The 13,856-nt window shown below is 39.8% G+C and overlaps 1 protein-coding gene across 1 annotated transcript in view; it reads left to right on the plus strand.

The window, feature by feature from the left end:
* Nucleotides 1-13,856, plus strand: part of cacna2d3a (calcium channel, voltage-dependent, alpha 2/delta subunit 3a) — a 1,018,794-nt gene that overhangs the window by 410,186 nt on the left and 594,752 nt on the right. The window contains exon 5 of the mRNA XM_041191614.1: nucleotides 4,637-4,799. Within this exon, the coding sequence (XP_041047548.1) occupies nucleotides 4,637-4,799 (163 nt within the window). The remainder of the gene's footprint in view (nucleotides 1-4,636; nucleotides 4,800-13,856) is intronic.

Consider the following 13,856-nt stretch of genomic DNA (forward strand, 5'->3'; position numbering starts at 1 on the left):
CTGTGTAGAAGCAGAGGAGTGGGAGAAATCGGGGCCGAGGCTTGAGCTGCCTCAGGGCGATGAAGAGTCATTAAAAGAGATAAAGAAATCAAAAATATAATTAAGCATGTCCCCTCATGTGACTCTGTCATATGAGCAGGGACAGGTTATTAATTAAGTTTTAAAATTTTTACTTTATTTTTACTTGCTTTAGGAATCCCCATCCCAAACGTGGATGAGGTTTCCTAAAAAGTGCAAAGGCAGCTTGGCCTTTTCGCCTGCCCGTTGGACAGGCAGCGAAACATTTAACCTAACTGATAATTTAATGGCTTTAACAGGGATTTTAATTATTGGCAGGCACGCTGTCGATTCCCGCGCATGCCCACCAACTGAACTATCACACAACTGCGCGTTGATATCGGGACGCTCGCCTGACATCAACGCGCGTCATTTCACGCTCAAGTGGCTCAGGCACTCGCCCAGGCGAAAATTCTGCTCGTAGACTTTAAACAGTTACCAGGCAAAGCACATTTGACCTTACAAATTCAAAATAAGGTTCCTTACAATTTGGTTCCTTTGCAGACACAGTTGAAAGCTTACAGGCTGGTTAGATCTTAAATGCCTCTGCCTTACACACACAAACTCCTTTCTGTTTATACCTAGCTTTTCCTTTGAATGTAAATTTTCCAAGGTATCGCTATGCTTTTCTTCACATCTTCTAACAATAACATTTTCATCCCACTAGTTTTATTAGTAACATAAACACATTGCTTGGCTTCTCCCAGTTAGGTGCAAGATCTTACTCCCACTCTTGAATACTTTATTCAACAAATGCAAATTTACACTTTATCTTTTATCCCCCTAACTTTTACCTAATTAACACCTCAAACTACTATGCATCAAAGCACCCAGACTAGCTGGCCTTAATCCAATTAAGACACAAACAGACACACAAATAGACACAGACCCCACTACAATTCCACTTTAAAAATAATTTCCAATAACATTATAGACATTAATATCTTTTCATGACAACCACCTACAAGACACAAGTCAGGAGTGCGATGGAATATTCTCCCCTTGCCTGGATAAGTGCAGCTTTAACAACACTCAAGAAGCTCGACACATTTAGGACAAAGCAGCCCGCTTGATTGGCACATCATCCACAAACATTCACTCTCTCCGCCATCAACGAACAGTACCAGCAATGTAAACCACCTACAAGATGCACTGTAGAAACCCACCAAGGCTCCTTAGGCAGCACCTTCCAAACCCACGACCGCTACCATCTAGAAGGACAAGGGCAGCAGATATGTGGGAACACCACCACCTGGAAGTTCCCCTCCAAGCCACACACCATCCTGACTTGGAAATATATCGCCATTCCTTCATGTCACTGGGCCAAAATCCTGGAACACCCTTCCTAACCACACTGCAGGTGTACCTGCACCATGGGGACTGCAGTGGTTCAAGAAGGCAGCTCACCACCACCTTCTCAAAGGCAATTAGGTATTAGACAATAAATTCAGTGATGCCCACATCCCGTAAAATGAATTTTAAAAAACCTTAATAGAATCGGGACTAACATCCATGCAGAGAGATTTGCTATTGCTGTTGGGGAGTTATATTAGATGGGCAGGGCATAGCAACCTGAGAGGGAGCTCATATTCTAGGGAAGCAAAATTGGTAAAGAAAGTAGAAAAGTTGAAAGCAGAAATAGAAGACAAAGTATATGCAAGCATTAAATTGAATCAGAATAGAGAATAAGGTTAACAAAGCAAAGTTAAAGGTGCTCTATCTGAATGCACATAGTATTCACAAAAAGGTCGATGATTTCAATGCATAAATTGAAGCATATGATTTAATTGCCATTATGGAGATGTGGTTACAGAGTGATCAAGATCGGGAATTGAATATCCAAGGATATTCGGCATTTAGGAGGAATTGGCAAAAAGGAAAAGGGGGTGGGGTAGCACTCTTAATAAGGGACAAAATCAGTACATTGGTAAGAGAGGATCTTAGATCGAAGGATCAAGATATAGAATCTGTTAGGTTGGAGCTAAGAAACCTCAAGGGGCAGCAGATATTGGTGGGAGTTGTAAATAAGCCACCAAACTGTAATGGTAATGTTGGGCATGATATAAATCAGAATATTACAGAAGCATATAACATATGTAAAGCAGTAATAATGGGTGACTTCAATTTGCACATAGACTGGGTTAACCAAATCAGCACTAATGCTGTGGAGGATGAACTCCTGGAGTGTACACGAGATGGGTTTCTGGAGCAGTATGTTGAGGAGCCAACTAGGGATCAGGCCATTTTGCATTAAGTTTTGTGCAATGAGAAAGGGCTAATTAATGACCTGGCTGTAAAGGAGCCTTTGAGGACATAGTGACCATAATATGATAAAATGTTGCATTAAGTTTGAATGTGATATTGCTCATCCTGAAATTCAGGTCTTAAAGCTGAAGAAAATAAATTATGAAGGTATGAGGGGAAGGTTGGCTATGGTGAATTGGGAAAATACACTAAAAGATTTGATGGTAACCAGACAATTGCTAGTATTTAAATAAATACTGCGCAGACTACAACAGATTCCTCTAAGGCACAAACACCCAAAGGGAAAGGTAAATCAACCATGTCTAACAAAAGAAGTTAAAGATAGCATTAGACCAAAGGAAGTGGCTTATAAGAATGCTGGAAAAAGTGGTAAGCCTGAGGATTGGGAACAATTTAGAAAACAACAACGGAGGACCAAGAAACTGATTAAGAAAGGAAAAGGAGAATATGAATGCAAACCAGTGAGGTGTATAAAGATGGATTGTAAAAGATTTTTAGATATGTGAAAAGGAAAAGATTAGTTAGGACAAATGTGGGCCCATTACAGGAAGGGATAGGAGGATTTATAGTTGTGAACAGGGAAATGGCAGTGAAACGAAACAGTTACTTTGCGTCTGTCTTGGTGGAAGAAGATGCAGAAAATGTCCCAGAAATACTAGGCAATCAAGGGACTTGTGAAACTGAGGAACTAAAATAAATTAGGATTAGTAAAGAGGTTATTATCTTAGTAGAGTTAATACTTGAAAAGTTAACTGGATTGAAGGTTGCTAAATCACCTGGGCCAGCTGCTTCATCAATGACCTTCCTTCTATCATAAGGTGAGAAGTGGAGATGTTCACTGATGATTGCATAATATTCAGCACCATTCGCGACTCCTCAGATATTGAAGCAATCCATGTCCAAATGCAGCAAGATCTGGATAACATCCAGGCTTGGGCTGAGAACTGGCAAGTAACATTCACGCCACACAAGTGCCATGCAATGACCATCTCCAACAGGAGACAATCTAACCATCACCCCTTGATGTTCAATGGCATTACCATCACTGACTACCCCACTATTAACATTCTGGGGATTACCATTGACCAGGAACTGAACTGGACTAGCCATACAAGTACTGTGGCTACAAGAGCAGGTCAGAGGCTAGGAATTCTGTGGTGAGTAACTCACTTCCTGCCTTCCCACTTACATCGTTTTATGACCAAAATGAGCATTTTTAATAAGTCCAGTCCTCCACCTGTGAGTAATCTGATTTAAAGTCACTGAAAATGTCTTAAAAAGACAATGCTGAATCGAATAGTCGTTTGGTAGTATAGAAATTGAATATTGCTGAAAAAAAGAGACAATTTTTGTCAAAGCTTTTTGTCTTGTACTCATTAGGGTATTTTGCAAGAATCCAAATCCAAGGGAGACAACCAATTTCTACTAGGAGAAGACAGTGCTGATTGGCAACGCCTCTACCAATCAGTCCATTTGCCAACCAATCAGTGCTCTCTTCTCCTTCTGTAGAAATTTGTTGTCTCCCTTGGATTTATATTCTTGCAAAATGTCCTGATGAGTACAAGACAAAAAGCTTCAACAAAAAATGTCTCTTTATTCAGCAATGAGGAATCAATTAATAGTTTCTTTGATGTACAGTAGTTAGTTTCTTGGTAAGTTGAATAGAATATGAAGTAAAAAAGACTTTTAAGAATATGCCTCCTATTGTCTCATGCCTAAGAAAATGAGAATAATTTGAAGAGCTTTCTGGAACCAGCGCAATTGGTGGAATCTTGTCATTTTGACCTGAAGGCCATGAATCAAATCTTAAACCAGCATAAAAGATTGCAGTAAACATGAATGTAAGTGGTTTTGGGTGTGACTCATTCTATTTAAATGCTGCAATCTTTTGCACTGCTTTGGCCAATTCCACCCTGATTGTGCTGATATTACTGGCAGAAATGAATAGAAACTCTACCCCCTCTCTCCACACCACCATCCCCCCCCACCCCCCACTCCCCACCAACAATTCTATTTCAAGAATATAACGTAACAAATAACATTAATAACATTTTATGTGGCTTAATTATTCCTGGGGTTGCTGTATATCTATTAAACATCAAAATATTTGTTAGTTCAGTAATTCCCTTACATTGTTACGTTAGCACTACTTAAGGTGTTTAATAATTTGTGCTGCATTATAATATGAAGTAAACGTAACTGTGTGCATGCCCCCTGCTGACTAAAATATAATTCTAATGTTTTGTTATGGTCAAGCACTTCTGCATGGATTTCACTGAACTGATTAATCGTAATGAACCTACTTTGTTTTCAGTATGAATACTTCAATGCCGTTTTAATAAATGAAAAAGACGAAAATGGCAACTATGTGGAACTTGGGAAGGAATTTATTTTGGAACCCAATGAACATTTTAACAATCTGCCGGTTAATGTCAGCTTAAGTGATGTCCAGATACCAACCAACAAGTACAACAAAGGTATGTCAGAATTGTACAGTTTCTGTTCACTTTGTTTTCCATAACACTTGAATTTTATATCAGAAAGATGATTAACATTAGAAAGATTTAAATTGTATTAATCCACAGGCTTAAAACTATTTGCTTTGAGGCTCAAACAGAAAGAAGCTTCAATTTCCTTGTGATACTAATGTAGATCACCTCTTGGTAAACATGCTTCAATCATGCTACAACATTTAGTCTGATTATATGTCATCATGCACATGAGCACTGTTTACACAAAACAGTAATATAATTCTCTGTTTATCCCTATCTGAGATATGATAAATAATAAGAGATACATTGGAATGATTTTAAGAATGTTGTCTGTTCTCTGAATGTATTTTTTCTGTTTAGATGATGGCTGTTAATTGTTCAAGATTGCCTAACATAGATCATGGTATCACATAAATTAAATGATTGCCTTATAATCAGATTCTGATTACATCATTCTATATTTGATTAGGAAAAGAAAGATTACATGGTTTATGTTAAGGATGACTTAAAACTCTTTTGTTTTTGTTTATCAAGTCACTGATTTGAAAAGTGTAATATTCTGATATTTAGTTTGTCAAAACGCGTGGTTCATTGTGAATTGAATAGTTATATCACAGCTGTAAATGTTAATTTCACTGCCTAGCAATGTGATAGTTCCCTGTAGTGAATTGTCACTTAATGTTCTGATTTGCAAGGAACGTTATGAAACATAAAAGAAATCATCCATGAAATGAATAGAATATTACATCATTGATAGAGTACCACAGACATTCCTTCACTCAAGTGGAACATCATTTAACTCGCTTATGTCTTTGGCATTTGTGACTTATACATCCTTTTTCAGTCATGCAAAAAACTGGTATGATAATTTTCTTCACCTTGACCATATTTTCAACTGAGTCCATTATAGGAAAAATGCCTTTATAGAGGTTATCTACTGCATAATCCATTCTAAAAGAATTTGATTTTAATAGTACCATTAAGTTTGAGTAGTTATGAAGAAGATTTCTAAAATCTTTCTTTTAGTTGCTTGTGGGCTATTGATGAGTTAGCTTGTCAAGGCACAATCACACTGCCTGTGTTATGGATGAGCTAATACCACCTGCAGTTGCATTTGCTTTTTAAAAAAATTACATTCCCAGCCAGTTCTGAAAATATGTCAAACACAGAACTGGTAGAAGTTTAGAACTATATCTCACAAATGGCAGTCATTGCTGGGTCAATTGTAAATTTTATATCTGAGATTGATAGACTTTTGTGAACTAACTCCATATACCTGCCTTTGCTCCATATCCATTAATACCTTTGGATAACAAATCAGCCATGATCTCACTGAATGGAGGAACAGGCTCAAGGGGCTAAATGGTCTATTTCTATTCCTATTTTCCTCAATTCCTTTCTATGCTTCCATGACAAAGATTAATTTTGTTCACTCCATATTGAAATTTACAATTCTGTTACCTATTGGCTTTTTCAAGCTAGTTTTCAACTACAAAGGTGCAATTTTTACCCATCTTCTGATAACAGTTTATTAAAATGTTTAGTAATCTACTCTTGATACTGAGAACCACTGGCTTTTTTCTTTTAAAGCGTATTAATAGAGTAGCAGGACATGTTAGATTGTTGACATATTCATGTATTATCCATTTTACTTCTGAATTACTATAAATCAGTGGTCCCCAAATTTTGGGGGGAATTCCAGTAGACACCTGGTGGAACTGATAAACAATGCTAGACACTGGGCCTATGACATGATAACTGGACAGGTGTCGTGTTCTCACAGATACAGCAACCCAAATTTTCCTGTCAAAGTTACTGGTGAGGCTAATATGTGAAAATAGTACTGCAAGTTCAAGCAGGGGACTAATGCACAATTAAATTCAAAATTCCAAAATTTGTACTGCTTCACTGTTAGCTTCGTAAAAATGATATCTGTCTGTTTTAATACCGAAATGCACGAATAGCTTGAAGTTGCTGTATTTAGGTGATAGATAAGAACTTGTATGAGAAAGTTAGCTGTTGTTCATTCTAGTTTAATTACCCGATTGTTAATTACTGCCAAACAATCTCTCTGGCACTGAAAATTAACAATTTACGAGTGTGGAATCTCACTCCTTTAGGTTTTAATTGTTGGAGATTTTAAATATATATATTTTTACTCTTATCTTTCCTTTCCATTTTTTCTATCTGTATCTATTACTTCTTTCCATCTCATTATTTATCTTTCTGTATCTGATTTGACTTTGAATTTACCCACTTTAAGTAACACTTTGTTCTCAGTCCCTGGGCTGCTAATTTCACAATCTTTCAATCTGATTAGCTAAGGAGATAGACAGTTGCTTTCCCTGTTCACTCAGGTCCTCAATAATTTGTTTCCCTTGATGCAATGTTATCAGATCACACTTTCAGCAACTTTCCATCTCGAAGAATGTTGAACCTACGTGGCAAAAGATGACAGTTTTGAAGTCAGTGAACTAGTAGATGTGGAGATTGGTGAGAAATGGGCTGCTGTGTGAGCAGCAAAGTGTGGGATTGGATGTGGGTGGCAGAGTGCTTGAGGAACTGAATTTTATCAGATGAAGTTTGGGAGGCTGGCATCAGAGTGTTAGAGAAGATCCAATTCTAATGGGTAAATATTTAAGTTCTTTAAAAAAAAGAATTAAAGTTCCAAGTTCTTCTGATTGATGGTTTAAATTTCTGAATTTGTGTCATAAGTGCATTGCCAAGCCAGTTCTTGTAAATAGCAGGTGTCATCCACGCACTATGATCTGTTGCTGTTTAATACAAGAATAATAATCTTCACTCAGTGTCCATCAGACGGTGCTGGATTTAGGCCAAGTTATGTCATCTTCTCGAGAAACTATATGGTGGGTGATGATTTTCAGTCATGTTTTTTTTTTAATTCAGGGCAGAGACGATTCTTGGGCCCCCCATATCATCTGAATAACATCCTCAATCCAATACAACTTGAACCCTGCCTCATTTCCTTCTGACAGTGTATTTAAATGCTAGAATATTTCAATCCAAGGGTTGTTAGCATTTTTCTGGGCACTGTGAATTGGGACACATATTTGGCTGTGGGCCCTGGGCGTCTGCTTCATAGGCTTGTTTCTTAACCTGACTCTGGCTCAGGTCACTTGTACGGCCCAGGTGTGGTTTCAACATAGGCCTGCCCTCTGACAGTGGTTTGCTCCCAGAACTGTTGCTGCAGGCCTGACATGGCTGCCAACAGTGGCATCATAATCGTAAATGGCAGCCAAAAATCTCCAACCCTGAAGAAAAAGTTTGTTTACCTTTATTTGGCCTTTACCTTATGGTCTTACCTTTGATTTGAAGTGGTCTGAGCTGTGTAGCTTTCTTAGGCATCTCTGTGACTAAGCATCTTTCCAGCAAACCAGTTGGAAAATTAGGTTGGAAGAGCAGCCCCTCCCATCCTGTTTTCTTGTGACATTTTGTCTGCACCTCTAGTACGTAGAAGCATTTTACCCACTCTTGAGGAAAACCTCAGGAAATTCGAAGACAACATACAGGAGGCAGGACTCAGCATCAGAATCTCCTCCTATTTCATTTGTTCACAGTTGCATGAGAGGGCTGTATTGTAGCCAAACAGACTTTCTAGAGATGAATCTGGACCATAGTTAGACAGACAGCCAAAAAGATACTATAGACATAGAAGTATAGACAAGTCATCTAGAACATTAAAAACATTATTTCACCCATGCAAAGTAGCTGTTGAAGTTCTGGTGGCACAACCAAAATCTGCTAGGCATTGACACATCAGGCAAGCAAATGGTGCACACTAACACCAGTACCTTTCCTGGGATCATTCTTAAGGTTCATTCAATACACAAGAACTATAGTAAAGCACACTGATTACCAAGAACATTCAACTGATACAAGTTAAAGATTTTCAAAGTGATATTAAAATGCAAATCATTAGAATTAAATGCAAATCATTAGAATTAAGTGTAAATCATAAGAATTAAATGTAAATCATAAGAGCAATATTTAAACATTAGTCAGTAGAAACCTGATGCAAAATTCCTTAACATATTTTAACATCTACCTTTCCTTAAATAGGAAACAAATTGTGGCTTTAAAGCATATCTTGTACTACCGAAGCATTAAGCAAGAATTGCATTACATCAGAGGCATCAACCTAATAAGATAAACATATTAATGCTTCTTTTAAACTAGCAGAGAGAGAAATTTGATATAAGCTTGTTAAATATTTTTGTGATAGCTTCACTCAGGTTAAATTTCACCACTTTTACATGCTGCTAAAGTAAGCCTATTGAAATGGGGTCAGTATCGCTGTCTAACACTGATAACACTGTCATTGCAGTTGGCACCATTTTAGAAGGGCCATACTTATAGGTGTCCAATGCGCCTGCCAGTTTCAGCTAATATGGTAATTGAGGTCCTCCAATGTAAGTAGGACCCTTATGGCCATTTTAGGTCGAAACTATTCACAGGCTGAACAATAGAGACTGCAACCAGATCTATGGGTGATGCAAGAGAAAAGGTCCTGCAAAGTTAAGTCTATTTTTGTGAGCCTTAAAGCAGTAGGAAGGCACCTCTTGGGCCTACAAAAGTACTGCTGCAGCCACTGTGGGACCCATATCCTTCATGGTCAAAATCACAAGTGCCCTCTACTTACCTCCTAGGGACAGCTGTGGTCTGTTTTCCTTTGTCTAATTTGGGAAGTTGCATCAGAATGCCTGCTGCAATCCTACAGTTTACCATCCCGCAGTATGTCCGACAATTGTATGTGAGTCTAGAGCCTCAAAATCATGAGGACATGAGGACCACTTCATCAGTTTGCTGTAGGTTGCCAAAAAAGTTCAAATAGATTCCACGTTAATTTTCACCCTGTGGTGATAAAATGCATACACCATGGAAAAAGGTACATATGTGAACATTTCTAGCTTCTTTGGTCTTTTGATATTTTGGGAGTATCCTCTGGCCTTTTGCTATCATTCTGTGTCAAGCTGACAAGTACTTCATGACATTACCAGAGGGTGCCTAGATAATACAATAAAAATTAAATGATTCATAAAAATGAATTAGTTTTTGACCAGTTAATGTTATTGCCTGTGCCAATGTGTACCCTTAATTGCCTTTTCAAAAAATAACCTAGCTTTGACTTGTGGTTTCCTCTCTTCAAAATAATATTTGTACTATTCAAGAATTTTCATGGCCAGGATTTTTCAGTCGGCGTGTGGGGGCGAGTCCGACACGCAAAATAATGTCAGGCATGCGCTCCAACATCATCACAATGTTTCGTTCGGCGGGTGCACGTCAGAGTTGGCTGTGTGCAGACCGATAATTGAAAGGCCTATTAAGGCCATTAACGAAGAAATTAATGTCAAGTTTACACTGCCTGTTCAACCTTACGGTTGGCGGGCAGGCGAAAAGGCCAAGCAGCCTTTACATTTTTTAGGAAACCTCATCCACAAGCGGGATGAGGCTTCCTAAAGGTTTTACGAATTAAATAAAAAGTTTTTCTGCAAAATAAAAGCATGTGCCATCTAATGTGACACAGTCACATGAGGGCACATGTTTCATTAAATTTTTATTACATTTGTAACTTTTTTTCAAAAGCACTTCAATCTCCCTGAGGCAGCTCCGTGCCTCAGGGAGATTGAAGCACTCTTTTTTGCACATGCTGGACCCGACTCTCCCTCCTCCCCTCGCCCACACAGGAGCACTACTGCTCACATATCATGCTGGGCGGGCCTTAATTGGCCCACCTGCGTAAAATGGCGGCTCAGAGCCGATCGCGGGCGGCGGTCTGCTCCGCAACCGCCCCCACCCGCTCCTGCCGAGCCTGCCCGACACAGGAAAAATTCAGGCCCATATTTCACCCAACATATTTTGAAAGGTTTACCAATCAAGAGCTCAAAATATCCCAGAAGGTAAAAATCGAAAAAAAACTGGGAAATAAGAATACTTTTCTGAACTGGTCTTGTATAGTTTGAAATGGAACACCAGTAAAAACTGGGAAGTAAGAGCACTGGCCTGGACCGTTTTTGCCTTCTGGGATTTTCTCACACCATTTAAAATTTTATTTTGCAGCAAAATCTTTAAAATTCATAGCAAAGTTTATCTGTCAAGACTAGTCAGCCCAGATCCTCCAGTCTTCAGATCGTAACACCCTTCAGGAGTTTCGATGCAATGACTCCATGGAAATTGCCCAGGAAGTTTGGACTTCTGATGGGCAATTCCCCTGCTCTCTGAGACCCTCCATAAAAGTTTTGACTCTGAGTTAGAGACAGAGACTTTAGTCAGTTCCTACTTACTTACCTGGATAGTTACCCAGAAAATGTCAGACGGAAAAGTCCTAGTCTACCTAGTCTAACTCCTGGGTAATTATACAACCCATGCCCCACCAACTCTCCCTTTCACCTGCCAACTCTCACCCCCCGCTCCAACCTGACTATCCCCCCGCCACCAAGCTCCCCCACTTAACTCCTGAGTTCCTCCTGACCCTCTGACTCACCTGTGATCTAACCTGACCAGCCCCACCACCCGACCTCCCTACAGAGCTCCCCCATCCGACTCCCATCGACTCACCCTTACCCCCCTTAACCAACCTGACTAGTCCCCAATCTGACAAACCCCCCCCGATCTGACCCGACTACTCACTGACCCACTTGCCACCTCACCCACCTACCCAAACTGCCACCCTACCCACATGCCTCCTGTCCCAGCTGCCCATCCCAGCTACCACCCTAGCCAGCTGCTTATTTACCCACTTACCTCACCCACCCTATCCACTTACACACCTACATATTCACCCATTCCCTCACCATATACTCAGACAACCATTCATTAACACACTGAAAAGCTGTTTAAATGCCCCAAGGTTACCAGAATATGCAGCTAGTAATGTAAAAAGGGGCCATGGCTTGTTTTCACCCCAACTATCCAGTGCTATGAGGAAGCAGTTCGATGAAAGACTGCTCCACATTTTTGAACAAGCCGGGATTGGAAGACCCAGCCAGAAATGCAGAGCTCAGTCGTGGTTCAAAAAAGTAGGAGTGAAGGGGCAATCCGACAGTGATTTGGGCCGATGTTTTTTTTATGCTTTCTAGCTTTTACTTAACCGTCAAGTGATTAAACTTTGGAAAAGTGCAGCTTTATTTTCTAAAGTACCAGCTCCATTGTAATCTTTGGAGCTAGTAATTATACGCCTCTCAACATCTCAACCAGCCAACCAAAGAAAATTAAGGACAATTGACTAAAGCCTTGGCCATAATTTTCACAACTTTGTGTAACATTGCAATCCATTTTGTGAACTCATATGGGCTTAAATTCAAATAATGTCTTATAAAGGGGATGACATGGTCAATGCACTGGAATCATATGCCAGGAAAAAGAGGCCCAAGGATCAACTTAAATTCAATTTTGGGCCTCACTGAAATAAATCAGGCTAGAGGCAGGCACATTGATGTACGTCGCCTGTCTGGGCCCTTCAAATTTTAACGGGCCCAAACACCAAGCTGGTCAGCAGGTATGTCCAGGAAAAAGGTGAATGGAAGGTGAGTTCAAGCCAACAGTAGCTCACAGTATGAACATGGAAGAAGGAGGAGCACTTCTGGCTCCAAATTAAGTCAGTGAAAAAAACACTTACCTGTTTAGTTTTTTCAATGTCCTCCAGCTGCTGCAGAGCCTGAAAAAAAATGTCACTCTATTATGATTCAAATATATTTTTGCTGAGTAAACAAGAGGACCAGCCAAATACCATGGGCGTATTTAGTGTATAAGACACACGGCACCAATCACTCATAAAGGATTGGGTAAACATGTTATGGATTCATTTATTAAGACTGGGCACATGCGATCAGTTATACATAGGTATAAAGCTCGAAGGCATCAGAGGTTAGAATGCATAACTCACAGGAAGTGCTTGAGGCAAATAGGTCAGATACATTCAAAAGGAAGCTAGGCAAGTACATGAGAGAAAAGGGAATAGAAAGATATGCTGAAATTTTGAGGTGATTTAGGTAGAATGGAAAGAAACTCCTGTGGAGTATAAACAGACTAATTGGGCTGTTTGGCTTGTTTCGGCTCTGTATATTCCATGCAATTCCATCTAATTTTGTTTCATTGAGTAAATTCTATTGAGAGAAATGTTGAGTACAGTTGTTGTGTCTGTGTTGTTACACAGTTGCCACGGCATCAGTCAGAAACTGAACTTCCTATTTCATAGCATTTGTGCAAGTTTCAATAAATTGTGATACTTTTACTTTTATTGTGATACTTTTTGGATTCCTCATTAAGAGCATTTTCATGAACACAAGGTTTAGCACCCCTATTTGGTAATAGTACCAAATGAGCTATCCAGTCTGTTACGAATCTGTGCTTTATAGAACATGACTTTATAAATTTGCTGACTGAAAACCATTGATTTTAGTGATTTTAACAAGGCTGAAATCACATTTCAGTGACTTTAAACCACAGCATCTAAGATAGTTGAAAATTTGCATCACTGTACGCGATAAATCCCAAAGCCACTAAGTGGAGAAAAAACAGTCTGCAAGAGACCATTGAATTACCTTAGAGGGATATGAACGGACCACATCTCCTGTCCCCATTCACAAGGCATCCAGTCTCAACTGCAACCTGAGGTCGCTGCACAGGTGTCATCAGCCATGTCCTCTGCAGGTAGCCCTTATCCCCAAGGAGACACCCCTGCAGCCTCTGTTGACCCTGGAAGACATCAGGGATCTAAGGCTTACTGAGATCTGGGCAAATCCCAGTGCTCTTGCTTCCTGACTTTTCCTGATCCAGGGTGAAATGCACAAAGTTGTGTGCCTTCATGAGGATTGTGTCTGTGACCTCATGGATGCATTTGTGGGTGGAAGTTTGCAATATCCCACAGAGGTCACCTGTGGAGGAGCCCTGAAAGGAGCCACTGGTGTAAAAACTTGAGTGGATGTCCTCCATGTCCCTGTGGTGCCAAATCCTGCAGCAAGTGGCAGATGTGACTGACCAGTTCCCTGGACACACGCAATCTTCACCAACATTTGATCTCCG

Source organism: Carcharodon carcharias, chromosome 7 (genome assembly GCF_017639515.1).
Source record: "Carcharodon carcharias isolate sCarCar2 chromosome 7, sCarCar2.pri, whole genome shotgun sequence".
In the NCBI taxonomy this organism is placed as follows: domain Eukaryota; kingdom Metazoa; phylum Chordata; class Chondrichthyes; order Lamniformes; family Lamnidae; genus Carcharodon; species Carcharodon carcharias.